The 24558-nt window shown below is 53.8% G+C and overlaps 6 protein-coding genes across 6 annotated transcripts; 3 read left to right on the top strand and 3 right to left on the bottom strand.

Moving 5' to 3' along the window:
- Nucleotides 1–6226: 6226 nt before the first annotated feature.
- Nucleotides 6227–8290, bottom strand: H6S33_005343 (uncharacterized protein; the record flags this gene model as incomplete). The annotated part of the gene is made up of 1 exon (XM_044837247.1): nt 6227–8290. One exon carries the CDS (start codon nt 8288–8290, stop codon nt 6227–6229), a length of 2064 nt encoding a protein of 687 aa, XP_044698652.1.
- A 1295-nt stretch (nt 8291–9585) lies between these two features.
- On the bottom strand, nt 9586–13244 carry H6S33_005342 (uncharacterized protein; the record flags this gene model as incomplete). The annotated part of the gene is made up of 7 exons (XM_044837236.1): nt 9586–9753; nt 9937–10009; nt 10077–10843; nt 10896–11857; nt 11929–12803; nt 12887–12987; nt 13101–13244. The coding sequence occupies 7 exons, from the start codon at nt 13242–13244 to the stop codon at nt 9586–9588; spliced, it is 3090 nt and encodes a 1029-aa protein (XP_044698651.1).
- Nucleotides 13245–14593: 1349 nt separating this feature from the next.
- Nucleotides 14594–16244, top strand: H6S33_005341 (uncharacterized protein; the record flags this gene model as incomplete). The annotated part of the gene is made up of 3 exons (XM_044837225.1): nt 14594–14908; nt 15016–15276; nt 15339–16244. 3 exons carry the CDS (start codon nt 14594–14596, stop codon nt 16242–16244), a joined length of 1482 nt encoding a protein of 493 aa, XP_044698650.1.
- Nucleotides 16245–17779: 1535 nt separating this feature from the next.
- Nucleotides 17780–19113, bottom strand: H6S33_005340 (uncharacterized protein; the record flags this gene model as incomplete). The annotated part of the gene is made up of 3 exons (XM_044837214.1): nt 17780–18766; nt 18919–19032; nt 19105–19113. The coding sequence occupies 3 exons, from the start codon at nt 19111–19113 to the stop codon at nt 17780–17782; spliced, it is 1110 nt and encodes a 369-aa protein (XP_044698649.1).
- Nucleotides 19114–19608: 495 nt separating this feature from the next.
- On the top strand, nt 19609–21096 carry H6S33_005339 (uncharacterized protein; the record flags this gene model as incomplete). The annotated part of the gene is made up of 2 exons (XM_044837203.1): nt 19609–20833; nt 20906–21096. 2 exons carry the CDS (start codon nt 19609–19611, stop codon nt 21094–21096), a joined length of 1416 nt encoding a protein of 471 aa, XP_044698648.1.
- Nucleotides 21097–23153: 2057 nt separating this feature from the next.
- Nucleotides 23154–23405, top strand: H6S33_005338 (uncharacterized protein; the record flags this gene model as incomplete). The annotated part of the gene is made up of 1 exon (XM_044837192.1): nt 23154–23405. One exon carries the CDS (start codon nt 23154–23156, stop codon nt 23403–23405), a length of 252 nt encoding a protein of 83 aa, XP_044698647.1.
- Nucleotides 23406–24558: the final 1153 nt, after the last annotated feature.

Here is a 24558-nt window from a genome sequence, read left to right as displayed (position 1 = left end):
ACCCACTCTACCTCTACTTTACAAGCTGTGCTTCGGTATCTTCCTACTAAACTAAAGTACCCCAGAAGTACCCCACATATCAGAGCTTGTTGGATATCTGGGGTAAAACAAGGATCATTTCCCGTGTGTTTTTTTTTTATCAAGAAGGGAGGCGATAGCGCTGTTATCCAGTAGTTATCTAGCGAAACAGGGAAAGATGTATTCTCGAGATCGACAGTCGTTAGATACGTGAGTAACCGTCATGCGGGTAGAACCCCGGGTTGTTGTGTGGTTACAAGTGGTTGTATGTGAACTACTTGTGACACCACCGGCTGCTTCACCGAGGGGGGGTTTATGGTTCTTGACCGAGGTTCATGAACAAAATGCTTTATAAGCCCCATGGCTTTCTTAGAGATCTTTTCTTTTCGAAGAAAAGGTGTACCGACTCTCGGGCAAAAGGATAAAATGCGCCATCGTGTTTGTTGGTTGGTCAAGAATGGGGTTTTGTTATCTTTGGGGCTTTCAGAAAACCTAACCCTGCTTAAACCTCCAAAATCAATGACGATGAGAACTTGAATTTTGAGTGTGAGTCAAAAAAAAAGGTTTACGACGTATCTAGTTGAAATATGACATCGTGCCGCAAAGCGGACTACAATTGTTCCGAATTTCTTGAGCTTCATAGTTGATATTTGTTCCCCGTCTTTGGAAACAAAAACGCTACTTGGCTTGCGTGATAGTGATAGTCTGGCTCAGGGCTCAAGGGGGGTTCAGTCACACTAAACCCGTTTCCTATTAAACTTAAGCTTAAACGTTAATCCCACTCCACTCCACGTCTCCCGGATGTGCCAGGAACATTAGCAAGGGGTTCCAATATTACAAATGCAAATATCACATTCCGACTGGCTGGCTGTACGTAGAGGGCTCAGTTGACTGGATAAAATCAAGATGAGTTTCACCCATGACTCGTCCGATTTATTCTGCTTGTGAAGCTAGGCCTACGTGTAGTTCGACTAGCTCATAGGGTCCAAGCTCCCTCCACAGCTGTTCCGCACCAGCGGGTCTTTGCTAGTGCGTTATCACAAAAATCTTGTGTTATAGGGGGCGCTATTAATCCAAGAGTCCACTTTAGTGTCGCTGGAACGCCAGAGGATTGATTTTTTCGTCGAGCTTTCAAGAGTGACGGTGTAGATATACACGCTGGGTACTTTATGTTTTCCCCGAGTTCCATACCGAGAATTGGTACAGGTCCTCCTACCTGTAGGCGTCCAGTAAAAGGCCGTGAAAAATCACCCCGTTGCAACCCCTGTTTTCACGACCTTTTACTGAATGCCTTAGTATATCCTACTAAAAAGCTGAATATCCCATTGGCCAGTGATATCTTTGTTAGACCGAAGACGCCAACCTTCTCAATAGATCATTGGGCCAAATCGACCCTCTCTACAAATCGGTATTCACTCGTGCGGAGAACTCCTACTAGCCACGCCCAGTCAATGGAAGTCTCCGCTCCCATCATGCCAAGCTCCTGGGCAGAAGGATATCCCACGATCCAGCGGCGCCAATCTCAGGGGACAAGAATATATGCATGCACTCCCCACTCCACTTCTCACTTTTCCCCACTTGCGTACGTATGCCCCCCACTACAAGTATTTCACCCCACCTATATAAAGGATGGGCTGTTGGTAAACGGGGGGCGCGAGTGATACGCTGTGACTCCAACCACCCCCCTTATGTTGCGTGCACTAATGCATGGGATGTCTATCTCCTTACCAGCATCCATTTCGCCGGTGAAGCCACTAACAGTCAGTTGGGTCCGTATGGAGGTCCGAGCTTTTCTATACTGGCGGGGGAAGCCTAACTCCGGTGTTCTCCACCACTGAAGTTGCCATGCTCTGGATCGTGCCACCTTTGGATTCTGTGAGGGGAAAATAAGAAAAACGTGGCTCAGAGCCCTACCACTAACAGCAGTGGCGGCGGCGTATGGAAAGTGCTTCGATGGCCACTATGAGAATTCTCTCGCCCAGCCTCGGCCCCGGCAGTGATCGTGTCCGACTTTGCGTTGTCCTTTGGAGAGAGGAATGTAGCAAGTTTATTACCGGCCCGCAGAGCATTAATAAGAGCTTATATATGTGGTTTATGGGTCCACGAAAACGTAACCTCACCAAAAAGTAGATAGTTGATGGTAGGACATCTCAAGTGTTCCGTTGGAACGTTTAAGCTCACCTATTTCGTCCAATAAAAAGTGTAAGTGGAGATATGCTAGAATAAGCAGCCAAGATAGCACGAGACACCATATGGCCTTTTGGTGCTGCACGAAGCCGGCGAAGAATTAATCCGCACTCAATCCGTGTGAACAGTGTTTTTGATGGTTCATGCCCGTGCTCCACAGACCACCCCAAATATGGACACAACCCTCGCCTTTTGGGAACGAAAGAGGCATCATGTATCCATACAGAGTATGGCTCGAGACTCGATATTGGGCGGGTGTGTATTTTGTGGCGAAGAAAAATAAAACGTACCAATTCTGCTCTGGAAACTAGGCTTTCGACCTACCTTAACGTATTCTAACCAGTAAGAATTCCTTACAACACAGGATACATACCTACCCACTATCAAGTCCCGAGCCATACCTACAGATAAACCTGCAAAACCTTTGGTAGCGTCAATAAACACTCTACTCGCCTACCAGTATAAGAACTAGAAAATACGATTGACAAGCAGCCAAGGATTATCCTTATCGAGTGGCGCAGTTCTTCCCGTCCAAATAATCCTCGACTTTTAGTAACCACGTTATCTGGTTCTTATGCTGGTAGGCGAGTAGAAACAGCTTGTAGTAAGCATTTGAGTTGCGAAACCTCTGTAACACTGACCCGAACGACTCGTCTCTATCAATCAGTCTTGAGCAGTTTTGAGATAATCGAGTGACCAGCTATGATCTGGGTCTCCGCCTACCGTATGTATTCCGAGTTTCAACCTTGGCATAAAACCTCCATCAAATTTTCTACCAAAGTTCGGTAGTATTTGGTAGGGGACAATATCTTTAAGCCCTAGGAGCCTTACTCTTTCTTCATAGGAGGGTAGAAGTTCTTACCCGATTCGGGGTCTCCAGATCCCAGTGAAAGGCTTGGTTATGTCGGAAAGTTTCTCATCATCTCTTCTCGGGTTTGTATCATCTCACGGGAGTTCTTCCGATGGTAGAACCACTAGCTCTGTAGAGTACTGGCCAGGTTTATCTCTGGCACGATAATCCTGTAATTTGGTACCTACCTGGACACTGCCTATTCCGAACCAGAATGATTTTCCGGGCTGTGATACTCGCATACCAGCATAAGAACAAGAAAACTGAGTGACAAGCAGCCAAGGATTATTTATATGGAGGGTCGCACAAATAATCCTCGACTTTTAGCAACCGCATCTTCTGGTTCTTCTTATGCTGGTAGGCGAGCATGGGTGAGCCCCTTAAATGGAAGCCATAATTGACACTAACCTACCTTAAGAAATGATGTCCCTGAGATTTGGAGAGCGATCGCGGTGCTCGTGATAGTATCACGGGCCAATGTCGAGCCAGTGATGTCCGGTCCAGCAAATCCCGCCTCGAATAGCTCTTTTGCATGAGACAGTACCTACACGCACCCCTCCCCATAAGACCAGCCCAAGACCCCCGCTTGGACGAAAGAATCACCCAGGGAAAAAAAGAATCATCAAGTTGAGCGGCGATTGAGCGGCGATTGAGCTCCTCTCTACGAAGCTTACAAGGCGTGTCGTTTGGTTTTTCTCTCTTCACAGAGAGCCCCACCCTTCTCGTTGCCAGGGCCAAGTGGTTTAGGCGCTGCGTCACGAGTGGTCACTCGCTTACCTACTCAACTCACTTGCTGGGACGTGCAGTATTTTACCCAATTTGCTTGTTTTTTTTGTTTTTTTTTTCGTTTCCCTGCCTTTTTTGAGATCAAAGTATGGCGCCTTTAGAATGGTTTTCGTTGCAGAGTCTCTCTGGTGCTAATTTTTTTCTTTTTTCCGGTTGGTTCTCCAGTGAAAAAGGACAGAGTCTCCGGTTGTAAATAGCAGATTGAGAAGTAGTCCCGGTTGAGTACATTGTGATAGTGTGCGGCAGATTAATCTCAATGTCTCTTGGTACTGAGACTCTTATACCCTGACAGATAGTCCTACGGTATAATAATACTTTAGGTTCTCTAGCATAAGCTTCGAGCGAACCTACCAAGAGAACGGTGGACACCACAGGGTTAGGGTTGCCAGTACCCGCACGAGTGACTTCTTCGAGTGATAGTAGTTATGTTGCTGAACCAAAACCCCCGAAAATCTTACCTAGAGAGGGATAAACCCAATTGGTGGCCGTATGAAGACTAGTGGAGAAGTCTCATATTTTTCGGGGCCGGGGTTCTGGTTCTGCCCTTTGCTGTGGTGTATGTAGTTCGGTGTACTTACCTGATTTTTCTTTTCTTTTCTTTCTTTCTTTTTTTGGTTGTGTCAAGCGCTACCTATTCTTCCCAACTGGCACCACCACAAGCCTGCTTACAGTGCTCCGAGATTTGGTCCCGACGGGGAAGAATGGGTGGCGCTTGATATAACAGGGGATTCGGTAAGTAGAGTGATAGCTGGTAGGTACGTACATGTATGGAGCCCATGAATCGAGAGCACAAAATATTCACAACCGGGGGTGGGGGTGGGTGAATGAAATAAATATTGTATCGAAACCGCTGAAGACGGGATGGTGAGGGAGGAGTTTTATCCTTGTAGTGCAGGGAGTTTCTGAGCGGCTGGGGCTGGATGTGCTTTGGCGTGGTACAGGTGGCGTGGTGTAGAGTGGTAGAATGGATGTAATTTTTGTAATCGAGAATGAAAAATATTCATAACCAGAAGGAAACAAAAAGGTTAGTGCTGTGTCGATATCATGTAGTGGACGAGAAGGTGCGGGGCGACGTATATTGATAGCACAGGAAGCTCTGAGCGGACATACTTGGGAATGTGTTTTGGTGTAGAGTGGTAGTCGAGTGGGAGCAAGTAGGTCCGTATATGTATGTAGCTAGCTCTTGTCATGGAGAGCGGAAAAATAGTCACAACCAGAATGAGAACGAGATTAGTGCTGTATCAATACCAATGAAACCAAGCAAGAGGGGGGGGGTCTTATCTTTAGAGCACAGGAAAACTCTGCGTAGATGGTGCTGGATGTACTTGGTGTAGTGGTAGTGGTTTACACACATATATACCTGTGAGCCAAAACCCCAACACCCACAACAAAAAGGCAGTGAAAAAAATCAGCACCGATCCAACACCGATGAGAACAAGCAGGAGGGGAGGCGACGTATCTTTATACCCCAAAACGCTATCAGTATAAATGGCTATGATGTAACATTGAGTAGTGGAGATGGGCGTCGGCGTAGCTATGTAGAGGTAGGAAGTAGAGGTAGAAGTGGGGAGTCCCATCTTATATACCCACAAGCAGCTACAGGGATGTGGGTGCAAAACCTCGACTGGCAGGCAGCGGGTGCAAAATCTCCAGTGGCTGCCAGTGGCGGCGGGAGGGGCGGGAGCGGGGAGATAGCTCCCGCTTAGTTGCTCGCACTATGTGGAGGTAGTGGCACTAGCCCTGTTTGTTATGGCGGGGTGGGGTAGTGAGTGGAGGTTTAGTTTAGTCCACTGCCGCCGAGTGGTGCGTCATGGGGTGTCACTCGGCCCTTTACAACCTTCCACCGACTACACAACATCTAATATCTTACCCACTCAGTATTTGACGTCTCTACGAAAAACTACAATTCACAGCAGGAACCACACAATTAATCCTACTCCTGGCCAATAACGAAATCTATTTCAACCCCCCCGCCAGAGACTATATACCTCCCATAACCAACCAGCACGATAACTCCTCGAAAAGGTCACAGAATTCAAGCGCAGAAAACAAAGGAGAGCGCAAAGCAAAATAAGGAAAGCGAGAAAGGGACGCAAGGAGACATGTGCAAAGCGAGGTACAATATCTAGATAGCCCAAGTATACTATCTAGCTGTTTAGTTGGTTTAGAGTATTCCCTAGTTGGTTTCGTTAATGGTGTAAAAAGGCAAACAAGCAAAGCGAATGGGAGTAATAGGTTTAAAGCTTAAAGAGGAGCAATATATATCCGCGAAGAGAAAGAAGAAGAGCAAGCAGCACAGCAAGTCACAAAAAAGACGAAGAAAGAATCGACAAAAAGGAGCACCAATCATTACACATAACCCCCCCTCTCCCCCTTACTCCCCCCTCACACCCCCCACTCCATCGCCTTCCTCCTCCCATCCCCCACATGCACGCCCCCCCTCCCACCGCCCTCCCACAGCCTCAACCGCTCATCGCCCATCCCCCTCCACTCCCTCCTCATCCTCTCCGCCCTCGTCTCCCTCAACTCCCTAATCGCACACTCCCTCTCCTCCTCCACAACACCATCATAATCCCCGCCGTCCACCGCCAGCACCACCGCCGGCCCCTCCTTCACCGCCACCCCCAGCGCAACAACAAGCGCAACTACAAACCGAACCCACAGCCACACATGCTCCACCGCGTCCTCGCCGCCCGCGCCCCGCGTCAGCGCAACACTCACCCCGCTGCTGCTGCCGCCGCGGTCGGTGCATGATGCGCACCGCCGCACACGGTCCCGGTCTTCAGCGACGCCCTCGATGCGACGCCGCGCTTCGCGAGACTTGTGTTGGAGCAGCTTTGCGCGGCGCCGGGAGACGCGCTCGACGCCCTTGCCGACGACGCCGGTGAGCATGTCCATTGCCGTCTTTCTGGCGGTCAGGAACGTGCCTGTCGGCGAGCGTATGCCGGCGCCAACCATGGTCACGGCCTTGATGAGCAGCGGGGTCGGGTTATTCATAGCGTCCGAGACAAGCTCGAACGTGTCGTCGCTGGGCGAGGTCTCGTCAGCGACGGACTCGTTCTCTGCGCGGGCGAGCTCGGCGAAGAGGCTGTCGGACGATGCGAGGGGCGGGCGGGCTGCTGAGGGCTGCTGCGGGACCGGTGCGTCGGAGGAGGAGGTTGATGGCCGCGAGGAGCACATGCTCGAGGGGTCGGCAATGGGCATGTTGAAGAATGTGCGCAACGTGGGCAGCGTCGGTGATGTTTCTGGCGCGGGCGTCGGCGACGAGGACGACGGCGGGAGGACGAGTGCCTTTGGCGCAGTGGAGCCGGAGGGGAACCGGCGCATGCGGCGTGTGCGCAGCGGTTCGCCCGGCGGCGGCGGAGAGGACGAGGTCATTGTGAGCAGGACCGCATCGATCGGGTCCGTGATGCCATAGTCCTCCAGTCTCCTCCCCGGCGAGCTCCCGGGCGACGTAGTAGACGCGCCGCCGTCCACGCTCCCCCGCCTGCTCTCCGCCGGCGTCGTCGTGCCGGTGTCGGTGGCCGTCCCAATCGTCACGCACCGCTCCATGCCTGCCGCGGCGCCGACCTCACTCCCGCACCTGCTCCGCCCCACCCGGCTCCTGCTCCTGCTCACGCCGCGCTCTCCCCTCGTCGCCTCCGCCAGCATGCTGCTCAGCGCCTCGACCCGCACCTCCAGCGCCCTGTTGATGCCCTCCAGCTCCTCCGCGCGCCGGTGCCAGGCATCGCACTCCTCCTCGACCTCCCGCCCGCGCTCCAGCGCCTCGTCCAGCTTCTCCTCCAGCATCCGGATCTTCCCGCGCAGCGTATTGTCGTGCGCAACCTTGATTTCCACCTCATCCTTCACGCGCACATTGAACTTTGCCTCCCAGTCCAGCACCTCGTTGCGCAGGCTGCGCGCCTCGCTGCTCAGCCGCCGCAGCTTGACGGCGTGCGACGTCCCGCTGCTGGCACTCGTGTAGCCCTGCAGCTGTGCCGACAGGTCCGCGACCTGCCGCTCAAGGTAGTCCACATACCTGTCGCCCCTCTGGCCGCCCTCACTGCCGCTGCGATTCCGCCTATGGTTCACACCGGGGAAGGGAGGCTTTAGCCCACTGTTTCCCGCGGCCGCAGGCGACAGCCCCATGAGCGCCGGCGGGAAGAAGGGCGCATCGCGGCTGCGTCGCTTGCGGGCCGAGTTTGAGACGTTCTCCTCGTCGTGTGGGGGTTGCGGGGGTGGTGGCGGCGGCGGCGGGGGTGTCGGTGTGGTTGCGGTTGTGGTGGTGCTGTCGGCATCCTCGGTCTCCCAGCCGTTGTCGTCGATCTGCGGGGAGGGCGAGGGGGCGCGCGGGGGGGAGTCGTCGGCGCCGGAGGGCCCGTAGCTGAGGCGGGAGGGGCGGACGAGCGAGTTGCGGAGACGGAGGCGGCGATTCTGGGGCGAGGGGTCGTAGTCTTCGGGGGCCGACATGTCTGGTGTCTTGTGTGTGTGTCTCTGTCTCTGTCTCTGTCTGGTGTATGGTGAGAGAGGAGAGAAGAGGAGAGGGGGGGAGAGGTGATAGTGAGATAGTGATCGAGTGAGTGTGGAGTGAGTATCGGCCCTTTCACATGATCCGCACGTTCCTGCTTGCTTGTTTGGCCGACACTGAGTGGCCCGGGTGAATAGGATAAGCAATCAAACGCGAACACCGAAGAAAAGAAAAAAATAATAAAAAGGAAACAAGTGCTAAAGGAGAGGACGGTCTATGGAACGGATCCACAGACACAGCACAGGCAGTCACGCCGGTCACAGAAAAGAGTGAACGAATGGCTGGCTGGGTGCGTGAGCGAGCGAGTGAGAATGAGTGGATGGGGGGAGAGAGAAAAAGAGAAAAAGAGAGAAAGGGAGAGAGAGAGAGAGAGAGAAAGTGAAAGTGAAAGTGAAAGTGAAAGTGAAAGTGAAAGTGAAAGTGAAAGTGAAAGTGCAAGAGAGAGAGAGAGAGAGATCACAGAGAAAGACTTCCCTGTCGTGAAAAGGGGTCGGGTCTGCAGTCAGCACTCTAAGTGTCTGTCTGTCTTTTCACTCGTACTCTCACTTCACTTACTCTCAGTCATTATTCTCTCGCTTCACTCTCGTCCTCCGCGTTCTCGTCTTTTTTTCACTACTTTTCGCACGTGCATGCCGACGGAAGAGGAAAGACGCTGCCTGGTCCTGGCTGCTGCAATGCAATGCACGAGTAAGTCGGTGAGAACTGTTGAGGGCAGCGATCTGTGTGCGAGTGATCTGACTGAGATTCCCTGGCCTTTAATTTCAACACAATACCTAGGTAGCTGCAGCAATAGGCAATGGAGTAATAGAGTAATAGTAATAATAATAATAACGACCCCTCCCCTCTCTCCATCCCTTCCCTTCAATCCCATCATCCCCCATATCACCCATCACCCATCCCCCACCCCTTCCTCTACTTCCCCATAACTACCCATAACTACAGGGTGCCAGTCATGCTCAATCTAACGTTCAATTCCACTTGGATATATGTTTCTTCATTATCCCATTCATTCATTCATTCATTCCACTGCCTGCCTGCCTGCCTGTCTGCTAGCTAACAACAACTAAACACCCACCCACAACACAATAACAAGTAAAATTTTGGAAGAAAGGAAAAGGAATTCTAGCCTTTTAAACCCGCACGCAGGAACAATGCATCATCATTCATCGCATCCATCATTCATCCCCCCACCATAACTACCACCATCACCACCACCACCACCAGCACAAACCACCATCTATATAACTCCCAGCTTGGCAAACCCCTCCAGCACGTACTTGTCCACGTTCACCACCCAGTCCTCCCTGAAGCGATCGGGCCCGCCGTTCTCGCCCTGCACCCTTGTCAGGTGGTGCTTGATGAACTCGACCACGTTGACGGCGTGCACGGGGTCGGATTGGGTGAGCTGCCACGACGCATTGTTAGCAAATGACGGAATGTGAAACCGACTGCATTTCCGGGGAAATCTCCGGCCCGGGGGTGCGAGTAATATGGGGAAATACAACCCCCCCAGACAAATGAGGAAATCTCTTGGAATGGGAATGGAATGGATAGGGAGTGGGGAATTGGGGGATAATTGGATACATACCGCCTTCCGCCTGGAACTCTCGGGGGTCACGGGTGCATTCTCGTCCTCGGGTTGGACCCAGTAGATCAACGCACTATCACCACCACCACATCAGCACTCATCCAAACAAACATACACAAGGACAAACGAAAACCACATACTCTCCGCCCTCATTCTCCAAATGCTCATTCACGAGATCCGTCCACACAACCATCAGATCCTGCAACCTCCTCAACACCCATCCCTCATTCGTCTCAAGCAGCTTCGTGAGCGCCATACAGTTGAGCTTGCGCGCCTTCGGATTGCCGATGTTCGAGAAATGCTCGAACCACTCCTCAAGCAGCCACCCCATGACCTGCTCCACGTCCATACCCTTCCGCTCGCCAAACACGCGGATATTCTCCACGAACCAGCCGGTGCTAGCCAGCACCATGCGCGACAGCACACCCAGGTAGTCCGTCATCACGACTGTGTCCAGCGGCGAATGCACGCGGTTTGGCCCCGTGGTCTGGTGCGCTTGGTAGCTGGCGTGGATACCCTCGAGGGCGCTTGGGAGGAAGCCGCTGCCGATGAGCTCGTGGCCGACGACAGAGAGGGCTTGCTCGCCGCCGAGGGTCTCCGCGGCGCGAATGATGATCTCGACGACGTGGGTGATGATGCTGTTGAATTCGGGCTTGAGCGTGCCCAGGAGGGAGGCGAAGGCCGCGAACATCTGCGAGCGTAGGTTCTCGATCATCTCGCGGGGGGCGATCAGGACGTAGGACTCGATGATGTCGAGCACCTTCCGGAGCGTCATGGTGCCGTTCTCGACGCAGGGGATGAGGAGTGGGGCGAGGTCAATGAGTTCGGTGGAGGCAGGGGACGGCGCGGAGCGGATGGTGGCTTCCCAGAGGTCTAGGGCGTCTTCAAGGAGGTAGATTTGCATTCCCTGCGGCACTCATTGTCAGTATCATCCCAAGGTGGGGGAAGAGGTAACCTACGGATCCGGGCTCGATAGAGTACTTGATGAGCGGGAGCACGATGTTGTGGTACTCCAAACTCCTGTCCTTCATTGCCGACACCAGCTTCGTCAGAATGGTAAGTATGGCCTGCTTGAACAAATGCTCCTCTCCGGTCTGCTCCCACAGCGGTGGCAGAATGCGGACAATGGCCTCGGAGTAGGGCGCAATGTGATGTTCTAGTCTTTCTACAATGAGCCCAATAACTTCTAGCAGGCTCATGCGCGTCTCCGTCTCCTCAACCTCATCGATCAGGCCCATGAGCTTGCCAAACAGGTCATCTACATAGGGCAAGAACGAGTCAACCTTGAACTCCCACTCGTTGACACTACTCTTTAGGCATCGTGCAGCAGTCAAGCGCACGACTAGGTCGTTGTAGGGGTCGTCGCGGTTGAGGAGGTGTTGCGTGACTTTGTAGACTGTCGTCCGCGACTCCCCCGACACGTTGACCGACACCCACTGTCCGATCAGTATTGCGATTCTGCGTCGCAGTATATTGTACCCCTGCTGCTGCACCTGTACTTCATTAACCAGGGTATTGTGCAGGAACCCATCAAAGTCCAAGCTTGGATGCAGCACTGGCGCCGCTAGCCCTACAGCTGTGTATATGGCATCCTTGGCCAGGACATCCGTCGAGGAGATGGAGTTATTAAACACCCGCATGAGCGGCTCCGCAAGGATTGATTTGTAGTTAGTCACCAAGTCCATAAACAGTTTCTCCGCGCAGGGGCGGATGACGAATTCCCAACTCTCTACCGCGTTCTCCCAGTGCTCTGACCATGTCTCCGGGTTATCGCTCCAGCCCTCAAGGTCGCTGGGGCACAGCACAAAGTACTTTGTCACTAGCACCTCCATGCAGTGCGTGACTGTCTGGGGCGTGAATAGCTGTGTCTTGAATATTTCTGTAGCCTCTCGGTTCTCGTCCTTTTCTGCTTTGTGTCTGTCTGCATATTTGTCAATAAACCTGCAAAAACGATACTTGACCCCTGCACCCTTGTAGACGTGAACAACCTACACTTGAATGTCGCGACGGGATTGAAGATCATCTTTGCGCAGCTCCGGAACAGGAGCATTCCATGTAGCGCGACCTTCTCTCTAAAGTTCCTTCTATCCTCCTCCCCGGAGCTGTCTTCATTGCCATTAAGGTTCTCCTTGCTTCGCTCCACCAGCGTCTCCCCATGCGCCGCCACAACCTCCCAATACTTGCCCAGCAGCGGCAGCGTGCCGGGAAACAGCGCAAACGCCGCCGAATGGCTCGTCGAGGCGTCCAGAAACAGCTTCCCCATGTTCACCACATGCTTCCTCAGCAGCGCCAGCTCCTCGCCGCCGTTCGCGGGCAGCTGCGACTCTGCGTGGAACAGCACCCACACCTGCCCATACAGGATCTGCCACAGCTCCTGCACCTCCGGCGCGCGGTTCGGGAACTCGTACCCCGCGATGATCAGCCGCCGCAGGATCTTCAGGCACAGCAGCGTGATGGTCATCATCTCCACGGAGGCCTGCTGGCCTCCCCCGAGCTGGGCGTGCCACAGCTCGACGTGCTTCACGTAGACGCCGCCGAGGACCTTGAAGACCTCTGGCGTGACGCTCTGCAGCACGGCCTTGGTGCGGACCAGGCGGCCCGTGGCCAGCTCCTTGACGACGTGCAGGAGGATTGAGAGCGAGCGCGTCAGGCGCAGGGTTGTGGCCTCGGTGAGCGGGGAGGCGGAGGAGTCGCGGATGATGGTGGTGAGCTCGGTGAAGACGTCCGGCCACTCGAGGGGGTACTCGACGCGCGCGACTTTGCCGACGATGACGGCGTTCTGGGCGGCGAGCTGCGGGCTGGGTTCGTCTATTATGGCGGAGATGAGGCGCGCGCGGATGTAGGCTTTTTCATCTTTGTGCATTGCGCTGTGGTTCGCCGCGGGGACAGACGCCCGAGGAGTCAGCTACCGCCCACCAACCATAACGAATGCTAGGAGAGAGAGGTGCACTTAGTGGCTGCTTTCCGCCAGTATTTGTCGATGCCCTGCTTCAGCGTGATGACCGACATCCACCGGATCACCACCGGGAGTGAGCGGTTCAAAAACATATCCTACCCGCGGCCAGGACCCAACCAACAGCCCACCAGTCAGTCAGCCCGCCCTACAAATCTTTCTTTTTTTTTTCTCGCTGGTATATCCAGCAGCAGGTAATAAACAAACAAACCTGCAGCATACCCCAGAACCCCGGCACCAGCTCCCAGCTCTTCAACTGGGACGACGCATTCTGCACCAGCTCCTGGGACTGCGAGGTCGCGGCCTGGAGCACCTCGAAGAGATTTTCAGACGTGAGGGGGACGCCCGAACTCATGGTTGTGCGTGTATGGAGGTACTCGTGGTATGGTGAGTGGTGAGTGGTGAATATGTGGTGGTTGTGGGCTGAGGTAGGGGCGGGATGGGGGGTGGGGTGGTGGATGGGTGGTTGAAGCTGCGGGATGGTGGGATGGGATTGATATCAACAACTAAATTTGTTGGTACATGTCAGTGAATCTGCGTGCTTGGCGGGATGAGATGGAAACGAACGAGAAGAGATGTGCCTCTGCAGAAGGATGGATAGATAGAGTTGTAGAGCAGTTCACGGGTCACGTTGTCTCTGAGGAAGAAGATGATGAGAAGAAAAGGCGTCTGTCACAAAAATTTCTTTTCTTTTCTGTTGCCTACAATACCAACTCAACTACTAGGTAGAGTTATTGCACCGATATCCTAGAGACAAAGGATGAATGGGGGACGACGACGACGACGAGGGGGTGAATGGGTCTGTCGGTCGTCTTCTAGTGTCTGCCTGCCTGCCTGTGTCTTCCTGCCTTAGACTCTCCTCTCCTCTCCTCTCCTCTCCTCTCCTCTCCTCTTCTCTCCCTCCAGTGCTCTAGAATACTCTACCGTCTACCAATACCCGTCCCATCCCCATACCAGAAATGCCTCGACATACCCCGCTGCTACAAGTTCCGTATCATGCAAACATGAAACGCGAGGGGTTCGGCGGATGCGGGTGGTGGGAAGTGAGTGAGTGAGTGGTGGTGGGCTGGGTGGATGCCTAGGGCTAAGGGCTGCCGCGGCAAATGCCGAGGGAGCGCATTAACTCATGCTTCGATCGGCCGGATGCCAAGCGTGTAAGCGATGGGTTGGGCTGGGGAGGAGGAAGTCGTTCCTGAGCGAGTGCACTTTGGTGATGGACGTAGTCAGTAGGATAAAGAGACATGAGAGGAGAGTGAGAGGGAGTGAGAGTGAGAGTGAGAGCGAGAGAGTCAGGGAGGTGAGGTTGGCTGAATACAGACGATACATACATCCATGATCTGCTCTCATCCATACAAACCTGTGATACACGCCTGCCTGCACTTTACTGTCTGGGATCCCCTGCGCAAAGAGTTGCCATCCGCAGAGTCGCTTCACCAGCAATCACTCGGCACCCCCAACACCCAGCCAGCCCCCATTCCATAATCTACGCGCACCACGTGCACCCACTCCACAAGCATTCCCACCACCTCGGCAACTCGCTCGCCCCATGCACCCAATCGCGCGTCAACACCAAACACCACCTAGGTTGGCTACGGCTACCCTCCCTGCTGCTACTACTGCTCCTATCTTGACCCAAACTCACCTCCGTCCTCTTCTTCCCCCCCCCCCCCCCCCCCCACGTCCAATGTTCCCTCATCGAACACGATGGCCACCACGACAACAGGGACAGCAGCAGCCACAGCAACAGGAACAACAGCAATCGCTACATCACCGCAACCAGCAGACTGGCAGCTTGCCCATCAACGCGCCCAGCAACGCATAAGTACCCTCCAGGCAAATCGTGAGCAGGAGGTCGCCTCTTATGGGCGCCTAGGTGCTTTATTCACGACTCGAGGCGGCGATATCAAGACTGGTGCTAGGCCAGCCTTTCGGGTAGGACAGTTAGACACTGAGCTCTTAGACGAGGAGCTGTTGGAACTGTTGAAAGGGCAGCTGTGGAATGGGTTAAAGTATTTTCGGGTATGTGTTGTTTGCTTCAGCTAGATTCTGACACTTTTATTTTTTTCTTTCGCCTTTTCGCCCAAGCCATCGCAGGTGAATATAATGCTGACTGGTGATGATTGTAGCCGTCTCTGAAAGAGAATTGGGAGCCCGAGTTCATGTTGCTGCTTCGGGCGGCATTATTTAAGCTCACGATTTGGGACCATAACGCGACGTATGGCGCCGCCCTCCAGAACCTCGTCTATACCGATGCGCGACGATCAGGGCCCATTGATCATCCGCCCACAGTTCTCCAAAAGTCGGCGTACGGCCTCCTGACCGTTGGTGGGCGATACTTCTACCAGCGGCTGCACCTCTATCTCCTATCCCACTCCAACCCCGAAGACGTAAGCTCCCCCCCCGACCCTCCCCCACTTGGCCCCACTCAGCTAATTAACCCCCCTTGTAGTCTACTCCCCTCACCGAGCGCATGTCGCGCATGATGGATACCCTCTCAACCGCCCATTCCACCGTCTCATTCGTCTCCTTCGCCGCCTTCCTCCTCACAGGCCACTACCGCACCATCCTCGACCGCGTCCTCCGTATGCGCCTCGTCTCCCCCTCCCACATCGTCTCTCGCGAAGTAAGCTTCGAGTACCTCAACCGCCAGCTCGTCTGGCACGCCTTCACGGAATTCCTCCTCTTCATCCTCCCCCTCATCCGCGTCTCCCGCTGGCGCCGCTGGTGGTCCCGCGCCCTCCGGAAGCTCCGAGGCTCCAACGCCGACCCCTCAGCCGCCCAGGGCGAGCTCGCGTTCCTGCCGGAGCGCACATGCGCTATCTGCCACAAGGAGACCGACACGTCGGGCGACTTTGGCGCCACGGGCGGAAAAGCGACCGATGTCGTGAACCCGTACGAGGCCGTCGGCTGCGGACATATATACTGCTATGTGTGCATTGCGGGCAAGATTGAGCTCGAGGAAGGCGACGGGTGGGGCTGCCTCCGGTGCGGTACTATCATTAAGCGGTGCCGGCCGTGGCGCGGCGGGTTGAAGGGGCTCACGGGTGTTGGGGATTGGGGCGAGGAGGTGGCGGATAGGCGGAAGGTTGGGTTCGACGACGAGGAGGAGGACGAGCTTGAGAGTGATAGGGAGCTGTACGACGAGACGGACGGCACGGAGCGGGCGGAGGACGAGGAGGATGATCTGAGTGAGGCGGGCACGGAGAAGCCGGATATGAATAGGCTGGGGGCGAGCCTGAAGAGGAGGAGTGGCGGCTCGTTGTGGGCGGAGGAGAGCCTCGATGAGAGTGCGTATAATACGGCTGAGGGCGAGGATGAGGGGAGTGAGGATGATGATAGGAGGGGGAGGTCGTAGGAGGAGGGTGGATGTGGTGTGGTGGTGGGCTTTATTTTGTTAGCGTTGATGATATAAAATAATAAACGTAGCGTATTATAATTGCATGGGAATCAATCGTAGTCTTTGCTTCTATTTGCTTGCTTGGCTTATACTCCTGTGATGCTGCCACTGTAGAACTTGTCTGACTTTCAAAAAGTGAAATCTATCCGTCATGAACAGCACCATCCAAACCAACGGAAGCAAACCCATAAAAGCAAGCTACAAACAAACGACCCCACACCCCACACTTTTGGGCATATCCAACCCAGCATTCTGTGTCCTATCAACCTTATTCCTAGATCCTAGCCATTGACGCTGGTATTAATATATCATTGGCATTAAAGGCCAAGGTGCGATTGACCGATTTCCGCGAGGGAAAGAGGAAAAACAAAATGTTAGTAAACGGCTTGCCCCAGATCCCACCATTGGCTCATGGGTCATGGATTGAAGAGTCACTTCTTCTCCTGTTGCCGTTATGGTGCCTGGAAGCTGGGCAGGGAGCTGCTGATATATGTAGGCCTAGGGGAAGCATAGGCACAAGACTGCCTCGAGCTGTGTAGCTGGGGTGCGTGCTACACCCTGTGCTGCGTCCGCAAGTTGGTAGCGTACTGAAGACCAGGTGGCATGCATTCCCTAGGGAATTCTGGGGTGATGTTGGTGGTGGTGGGTGGGTAACTCTATCCCCCAACCCAAAAGCCGACAAGCAGGAGTTCAGTGCCGCTCTCTAACTCTCCACTCGCCACACCGTAGAATGGACCATCAAGTTCTAGAACCTCGGAACTATTGTCAGCTAGGGCCTTCCACCGCCGCTGGCGAGGATGAATTTACTATTATAACACCAGGTTGACAGTCTACGCCTCCCGCTGCGACGTGATCTACATATATATACGGAGAGGAGGGTGTGTTATCTACACTTCTGCTTGACCAAAAGCACAGCTATATCGTTAGGTCCATAGATATCCTCAATCTACGTCCATGTGTACATGTAACTGCCCTCCTTCTTTTACGGCAGCTAGCCCCTCGAGGCGCCAGGATCGAAGCCGGCCTGGATATATCTACCAATTGGATGGAGAACAAAAAAAAGAAAAAGGCACGGCAAGACCTAGCCATTGATAATATACCCGGATCCGGACGAGCCAGTTGCTCTGCATCCCTCAGATATATTCTGAACATCAGACTGGGAGATGCATTGGAGAGCTAACTGGGAGGGGATCATGAGAGATCACTCGTGTGGTGTACTTGGATTGGGCGGTATGCCAGTTCAGCGCTGTGCTTGGGCACGGGCTTGTGCCAACGCCGCGATAGGTACTGTCTGAGGATAGAGCTACAAGGAGTGGTGACCGGACCTGCTATTTCTTTTACTGTAATGAGGGAAGCTACGGAATTCTTTTCTGGAATGAGTGATATTGCGTGATCCAGCTCATTAATGGATAAGCCTATTTATTACAGGGCACGATGTCTAATGGATAGGCGGACCTGCTTTATTAACAAGGGCTGCTAACTATATGTGCTATCTACACCAGCAGAGCCCACAGCTCCTTCTCCAGATCCCGATACCTCCCCGCCCTCATCGGATCCAGCTCAATCAACTTCTCGATCCAGCCCTTGACCTCCACCTTCTCCTTCTCCTCATCCACCTCTTCCTCCTCATCATCCTCCTCCTCCCCCTCCCCCCTCGGCTGCCTCCTCACCCTCCACAACAACCCCACACACCCCACCAGCGCCTTCACCACAAACCTGCACCCCCCCTGCTCCGCCAACAACCCCCGCAAAACCTCCACCTCCTCCCCCACCATCAACAGCCTCACCCCCCTCTCCATCCCCACCACCACCGCCCCCCCCTCCCCCACCGCGCTACTCCCCACCAGCCACCAATGATAAAACCACACCGCACTATCCCACGGGTTCGTGGTCGTATACCGCCTCACCAGCACAAGCTCATCCTCCAAAAAGTCCATCCTCTCCTGCTCGCCCGCGCCGCGCTCCTCCAGCAGCCTCGGGATCAGCACAGACCGCTGGTGCCACGCGCTGTAGTTCGACATGCCGCCGGCGCCCTGCAGCATGGCCGTCGTGTACGCGAACTCCTGCTCCGTGAGCGAGCCGCCGATCTGCGCCACCAGCAGCCGCCGGTACATCCAGCCGTGGAAGTTGCGGACGTCGCGGCGCAGCAGGTGCGTTGCGAGCGTGAGCTCGGCGGACCAGAAGGGGTTGCTGGGGAGCGGGCTGGACTGGTGGAGGGTCCAGAGGCGGTGGTTCCAGAGCCAGTAGCACTTGGGGTGGGTTTTGAGCAGTGGGAGGAGGAACGTTAGCTCGTTGTGCAGGTGCGCGGTGAGGGCCTCGTGGTAGGCGGCGGAGGGAGGGGTGCCGGTGGGCGGTGGGGCGAGGAAGGTGTGGAGCAGGATCTGCCGGCGGTAGTTCCAGATTGTGTAGAATTCGGGGTTGAGGCGGAGGAGCTGGGAGGTGAGGTCGAGGGCGGCGGGGGTGAGGTCGTTGGCGGCTCTCTAAGGGAAGAGGCGGGTGTTAGTATTCAGGTGAGTCTGATCAAATTAAGCAGATACCCCAATCTATGCCATGTCTTCTACTACTACTAGCTACAGATATTTGCCCGGTGCTAGATTAACTTCTGAGCTGCGAGGGAGAGGGAGGACGTTACTCTTTCCAGCACCTGGGCGCAGAGACCGTTGTACTCGGTGATCTTCTTGAGCTCCCGGGCACGCAGCTGCTCGTCGCGCGACTGGGCGGTGTACTCGCTGCGGGAGATGCCGTGCTGGAGGGGATGTCAGCGGGGTAGATCTGGATCCGGGGGGGGTGGGGAGAGGTCAGAGAAGGAGAGGACTACGCTTTCCATGGCTTTTGTGTGTGTTTATTGGCTGTATCTAGAGGGAGCTATGAGACTTATAGAGGGCCAATGATTGAGTTGAGTTGAGTTGCGGTTGTGCTTGAGCGGAGAGAACTTGAAGAGCTGCGGGTGACAATGCGGTCTGCGGTCGGGATGCGTCACGTCCACGCCCATCCCTGCCCGTTGTGTGACAGCAGCTACCTCGTGTGCAGGTTACCGTGGTCCCTTTTCTGTCCCCTGGACGTGGAATCGTCAACACCATCGAAAAGACATCACCATCTCTCTCTCCCCCCAAACACATTCTCTCAACATCACACAGGAGAGAGTCTGTCTATCTACTGCTCAGCATTGGGTAGGTTCTTCTATCTTACTGTCTACTACTGCTAGCTACAGATACACCCCCTTTCTCTACTCCACACTCTCTTCCACCTCTCTCACCTCTCCCTCATCTCTCCCCCGAACCTCTCCACCCCCCCCCCCAATGCAACACCCCCGATAGCCGCAATGACGCTCAAAGGCATCCTCATCGTCGCCTACCTCGACCTCCTCATGCCCCTCGCCGTCTTCCTCAACGTCTACCTCTACTTCTACCCCGTCTTCCACTTCTGCTCCTTCCACGCGCCCCCCGACGGCACGCCCGCCCCCTTCCGCCTCCTCGCCCTCGGCGACCCCCAGCTCGAGGGCGACACCACCCTCCGCCGCTACGCAAGCCAGCACAAGCCCGGCGACCCCCTCCTCAGCTACCTGGACCCCCAGCACCTCTCCCGCGACTTCCACCGCTACCGCAAGATCATCGACCTCTGGGGGAACGACCTCTACCTCTCCCACATCTACAAGACCATGCGCCGCCAGCTGGACCCAACGCACACCGTGGTGCTCGGCGACCTGATCGGCAGCCAGTGGATTGGCGACGAGGAGTTCCGGAAGCGCGGCGACCGCTTCTGGGAGGTCTTTTCAGGCGGGAGCAAGGTCAACGCCTCGGATCTGGAGGCCGGGAATGCAGACGGTGCGGAGTGGAAGTACAAGGTCATTACGCTGCCGGGCAACCACGACATCGGCTATGCGGGCGACATGAACCGCGGCCGTGTTGACCGCTTCGTGGATATGTTTGGCCCCATCAACTACGACCTCACAGTCACGCCGCCGCACCACAACGGCGGCGGGGATGCCGTGCCGGCGCTGAAGCTCGTGGTGCTCAACAGCATGACGCTCGACGAACCCATCCTCGACCCAACCCTCCGCGAGGACTCATACGCCCTGATCAACCGCCTCGAATCCAGCACCACCGGAAACCCCAACCCCAAGGAGGCAACCGTCCTCCTCACACACCTCCCCTTCCACAAGCAGTCCGGCGTCTGCGTCGACGCCCCCCTCTTCACGTACTTCCCGGCCGGCCAGGGCGGCGGCATCAAGGAGCAGAACCACCTCAGCGCCGAGACCAGCTCTCACGTACTCAGCTCCTTCTTCGGCACGCCCGTGGACGGGAAGCAGGCGGGCATCATACTCACGGGGCACGACCACGAGGGCTGCGATGTGCGCCATGCGAGGCTGGAGGAGGGCTGGAATGCGACGAGGTGGGAGCACCTGGCTACGGGCGTCGAGAAGAAGAGGTTGCAGGAATCCGAGGCCGCGAAGGGCGGGGTGAGGGAGGTCACGGTGCAGAGTATGATGGGCGGTTATGGCGGGAATGCGGGGCTGGTTAGTGCCTGGTGGGATGAGAAGGCGCAGTGTATGTCCCCCCCCCCCCTCTCTCTTTCTTCCCATATGTGGTGCAGTTACTGACTGACTGGCGGGGATATAGCATGGCGGTTCGAATACTCGACCTGCGCACTGGGCACGCAGTATGTCTGGTGGGGCGTGCATGTTATTGACATTATCTGCGCTGTTGCGGGGTTCCTCCTGTACTCGGCGCACCAGAGGGACGCGGCGAAGAACGTGAGGAAGGCCGCGGCGGTGCAGGATATGCTGGATGCGCAGAAGAAGACGGCGTAGTTTGCTTTCTTTTTTATAGAGAGAAGAGGGAGGGTGATGGAGAGGGAGAGGAAGGAGGAATGAGATAGACTTCATGATTGGTGATACCTTTTATTATATACATAGATGGATAAATCGATTCTGGGTTTTGCATTGTGTTTTGTGTTTTGTGTTTTTGCTTTTGTGGTTGTGAAAAAGTTGGTTTCTGGTTTCTGGTTGTGGCTTTGTGGAAGGAGGAGGTGGGTTTGGGGGGGGGGGGGGGGGGCTCACTCATGGTGTGTCACTCATGCACTTATGGGCTGGACTGCGGTACCGTGACATGTTATCACAAACATTTCCGGCTGGTTATCTCTACATCCGATTCTCAATCCAACTTAAACCCCAATTGTAAATCCGCACTTCAAGCCTTGATCATAGCTATCATGGCCGCAACACGCTCCCTTTTCACCTCTAGCTACGTAGGATATCAGGGCCAAGCATAACGTAGTTCCGGAACAATTACAGGAGACACAAGCAAATATACAGTGCTAGTTCTCACACGCACGGGTTATATTATGGTGTCGATGATCGAATAGGTATCAAGACTCTCGATTGATCAAAGAATCGAGAGCTTAAAAAGTGTCATAAAAAGCTAAGGTATAATATACATACGTATCAAAGCTCAGCACTAGCTAGTGGCATGGGGTCTGCATATGGGGTTGGTAAAACCAGGAGCTCGTGGCCGGGCGGGTAAAGAAATAGATGCATCAATCTAGCTACAGGCCTGACCGGATGAGACAGGGAAGAGCAGAAATGCATACCAATTCCTTCAATACCTTATATATGGTGGGGTCCAGAAGAAGGAAGAACAGAACGCTGGAGGAAAGAAAGAATGGCCCGACAGTTAGATCCCTAGGTTCCTCGGGGAGTAGACCGCCCTCAACGCCCTCAGATTGCTCCCAGAGGTTATAGTGGTCTGTATTTTTTCTTTGGGTGCGGGGTGCGGGGAGAAATAGATGGGTGGGAAGCTAGATCCGTTTCTAACCTGCGAGTGATAATGCCTCTAGGTCTGCAAGAAAGAGCAAAAGTAATAGTAGAAACGAGAGACGAGAGATAAGGGAGTAAGGTGGGGAAGGACGACCAATAGGAAGGTCAAGCAGCCCAAGAAGAATCAGGAATTTGGCATTCCAGGATCAAGGAACCAGGAACCAGGGAACAGGAATCCAACACCCAGGAGTACAGGAGCCCGGGGACCAGGTACCAGGAAATTCAGGAACCCTGCGCAAAACCCAAGAAGGAGGCTGCTGCCCATCCCTAAAGAAAGAAGAAGAAAAAAGAAGAAACTGTGGGGAAGGGTGATCTTAGAGCAGCCTAAAGCCGGTGCAATGCCAGAGGAGTCCGCACTGATGGAGTAGAATATGTAGCTTCAGCTTAATTGTTCTCCCCCGTTTGTATTTGCATAATCTGGTTTCGGGAAATTGAGCAGTGCGTATCTTGGTAATTGGAAGTGACTACAGTGGGAAGATTGAATGTAGACCGCGCTCCATGCCCGGTCCTGCTAAACTTGGGATTAGTCAAACTTTCTGTTTTTTCTGTCGGATTCAAGCAGGATGTACCTGCCTGTATTCGTCACTGCTCTATTCCCCGATGCTTGGCAGCTGTTCTACATTCATGTAGTACCGTGGCTGGAAGCTTTGGATTAGCGGGAGAGGACACTTGGACAGATAAGTGCTAGCTGTCTACTTCTCTATTGATATCCTGTGCCTTCCTCCTTCTCAACATCATCTCCACACAGATACCGAACATCATCAGCGAGTTAACTAACAATACCAATAATCCTCAGGTACCAATCACAATCCATCACTCGCATCCATCACTAACACAACCATGTCTAGTAGGAGCACAAATCCCAACCGGCCAAACCCACACCTCAAAAGCGTACCAACCACAACACCCACCCACACATCCACCCACATTATCTGAGATAACGCACAACCACCACCCCGGGGTCATAGCACAGGGGTCTAAAATAAAAAGTCTATCCCAACTACGATCTTCGAGAGAAAAACATACCCGTTATCCCGATTACCTAATTAACCATGGTGCACCCATTCGCCCTCTGTGCGCTCTTGACCGTTTTCTTCCTGCTTATGCGCGGAGGCCTCGAAATCATCATAATCTCTCGTGGTGGGGACGGTGTGGGAGGGGCGGAGGTGGGGGCGGGGGCGGGCGTACACGTGCGCGACGAAGGCTTGTTTAAGCTAGGGATGGCGACTGTGGCGCTCGGGTTCGGGGTATTGTGTATATGCACGGTATTGATATTGAGGACGATGTTGAGGCGTGCAGGGTGATGGATGGGATCGGTGGAGGAAAAGCCATAGCTTTTTTTCTCTTTCTTTCTTTCTCTTTCTCTTGCTTTCTTTTGTTTTGACGACCAGCTGTTACAATCACGGATTTTTTTCTTGTCATGGAAAAAAGGACCGGCGGAGCCCGATATCGGTGGTATCTGTCCCATCTAGATCTGCAAGTCTGTTTTATCCGTGTTGGAGGAACCGGCCTGCAGTTGTCCTACATGTTGTAGTACTACGCGGTTTTTTTTATGCTTTTTCCCGCATGTCAGCCCTTGTTGTAAACTCCACTGCTCAATATCGTAGATATCTTGAGAAGAGACCGGCGTTTATAAAGGCGTTAGAAGATATGCACTGGTACTGATTTGGAACAGAGGCCCGGCCCTATCACTTCATTATATACAGAACCGTGCTATTTGTACTCTACTCGTATTTTACTGACGTTTTTAAAAGGAACCACAATTGCATACCTTACAGATACGCGCCAAGTAGAGTACAGACATCATGCATCGGCATGCACATGTAAATCCAAATCGGGCCGGATTCAGGTTGATCGTTCTTTATATTTAATTGAGAGCGCTCCTCTTTCTTATGTACTAGTACCGCAGCAGCAAGTACTCTTGTGCGGCTTCGACTCAAACCCTTTTTCTTGCTACATATATGTGACTCAAACCCTTTTTCTTGCTACATATATGTAGCTCAAGCTGCGGGGCCCGTTCATTTTAGAGATTTGTGCCTGCATTACATATATACATTTATGCTGGACCCCAAGGCCGAGGGCCATCGTGAATCTTTTTCTCAGCCTAGCCGTAACTCTTTTCGGTTTCAAGGCCGGTCAGCTGATATCTACATGTACACATCATGTCATATTTTTCAAATGTCCCGAAGGAACAATTACTGTTCCCTCGGATCGATAGTCCGGCTGTCCTGCATATATCGAGTAGGATTTTCCTGCCGCTGTCGACTAATCTTGGGATTTAATATCATGCAGCAGTACCAAGTGAAAGAAGGAAGGTGGGGATCTCGAGATTCCGATATTTATAGGTTTGCGTATGTATATAGACAAGTCACAGGTGGTCACTCGCCAGATGAGACAACTTTTTTTCAAGCTTCCGTAATAGGTATTGAAGTTACCAAACTTGAAATTCATGACTCT

This window comes from Morchella sextelata, assembly GCF_020137385.1.
Source record: "Morchella sextelata strain SCLS chromosome Unknown scls_2, whole genome shotgun sequence".
NCBI lineage: Eukaryota > Fungi > Ascomycota > Pezizomycetes > Pezizales > Morchellaceae > Morchella > Morchella sextelata.
The sequence above is the reverse complement of the archived record's forward strand: the minus strand, read 5'-3'. Positions and strand labels throughout refer to the sequence as shown.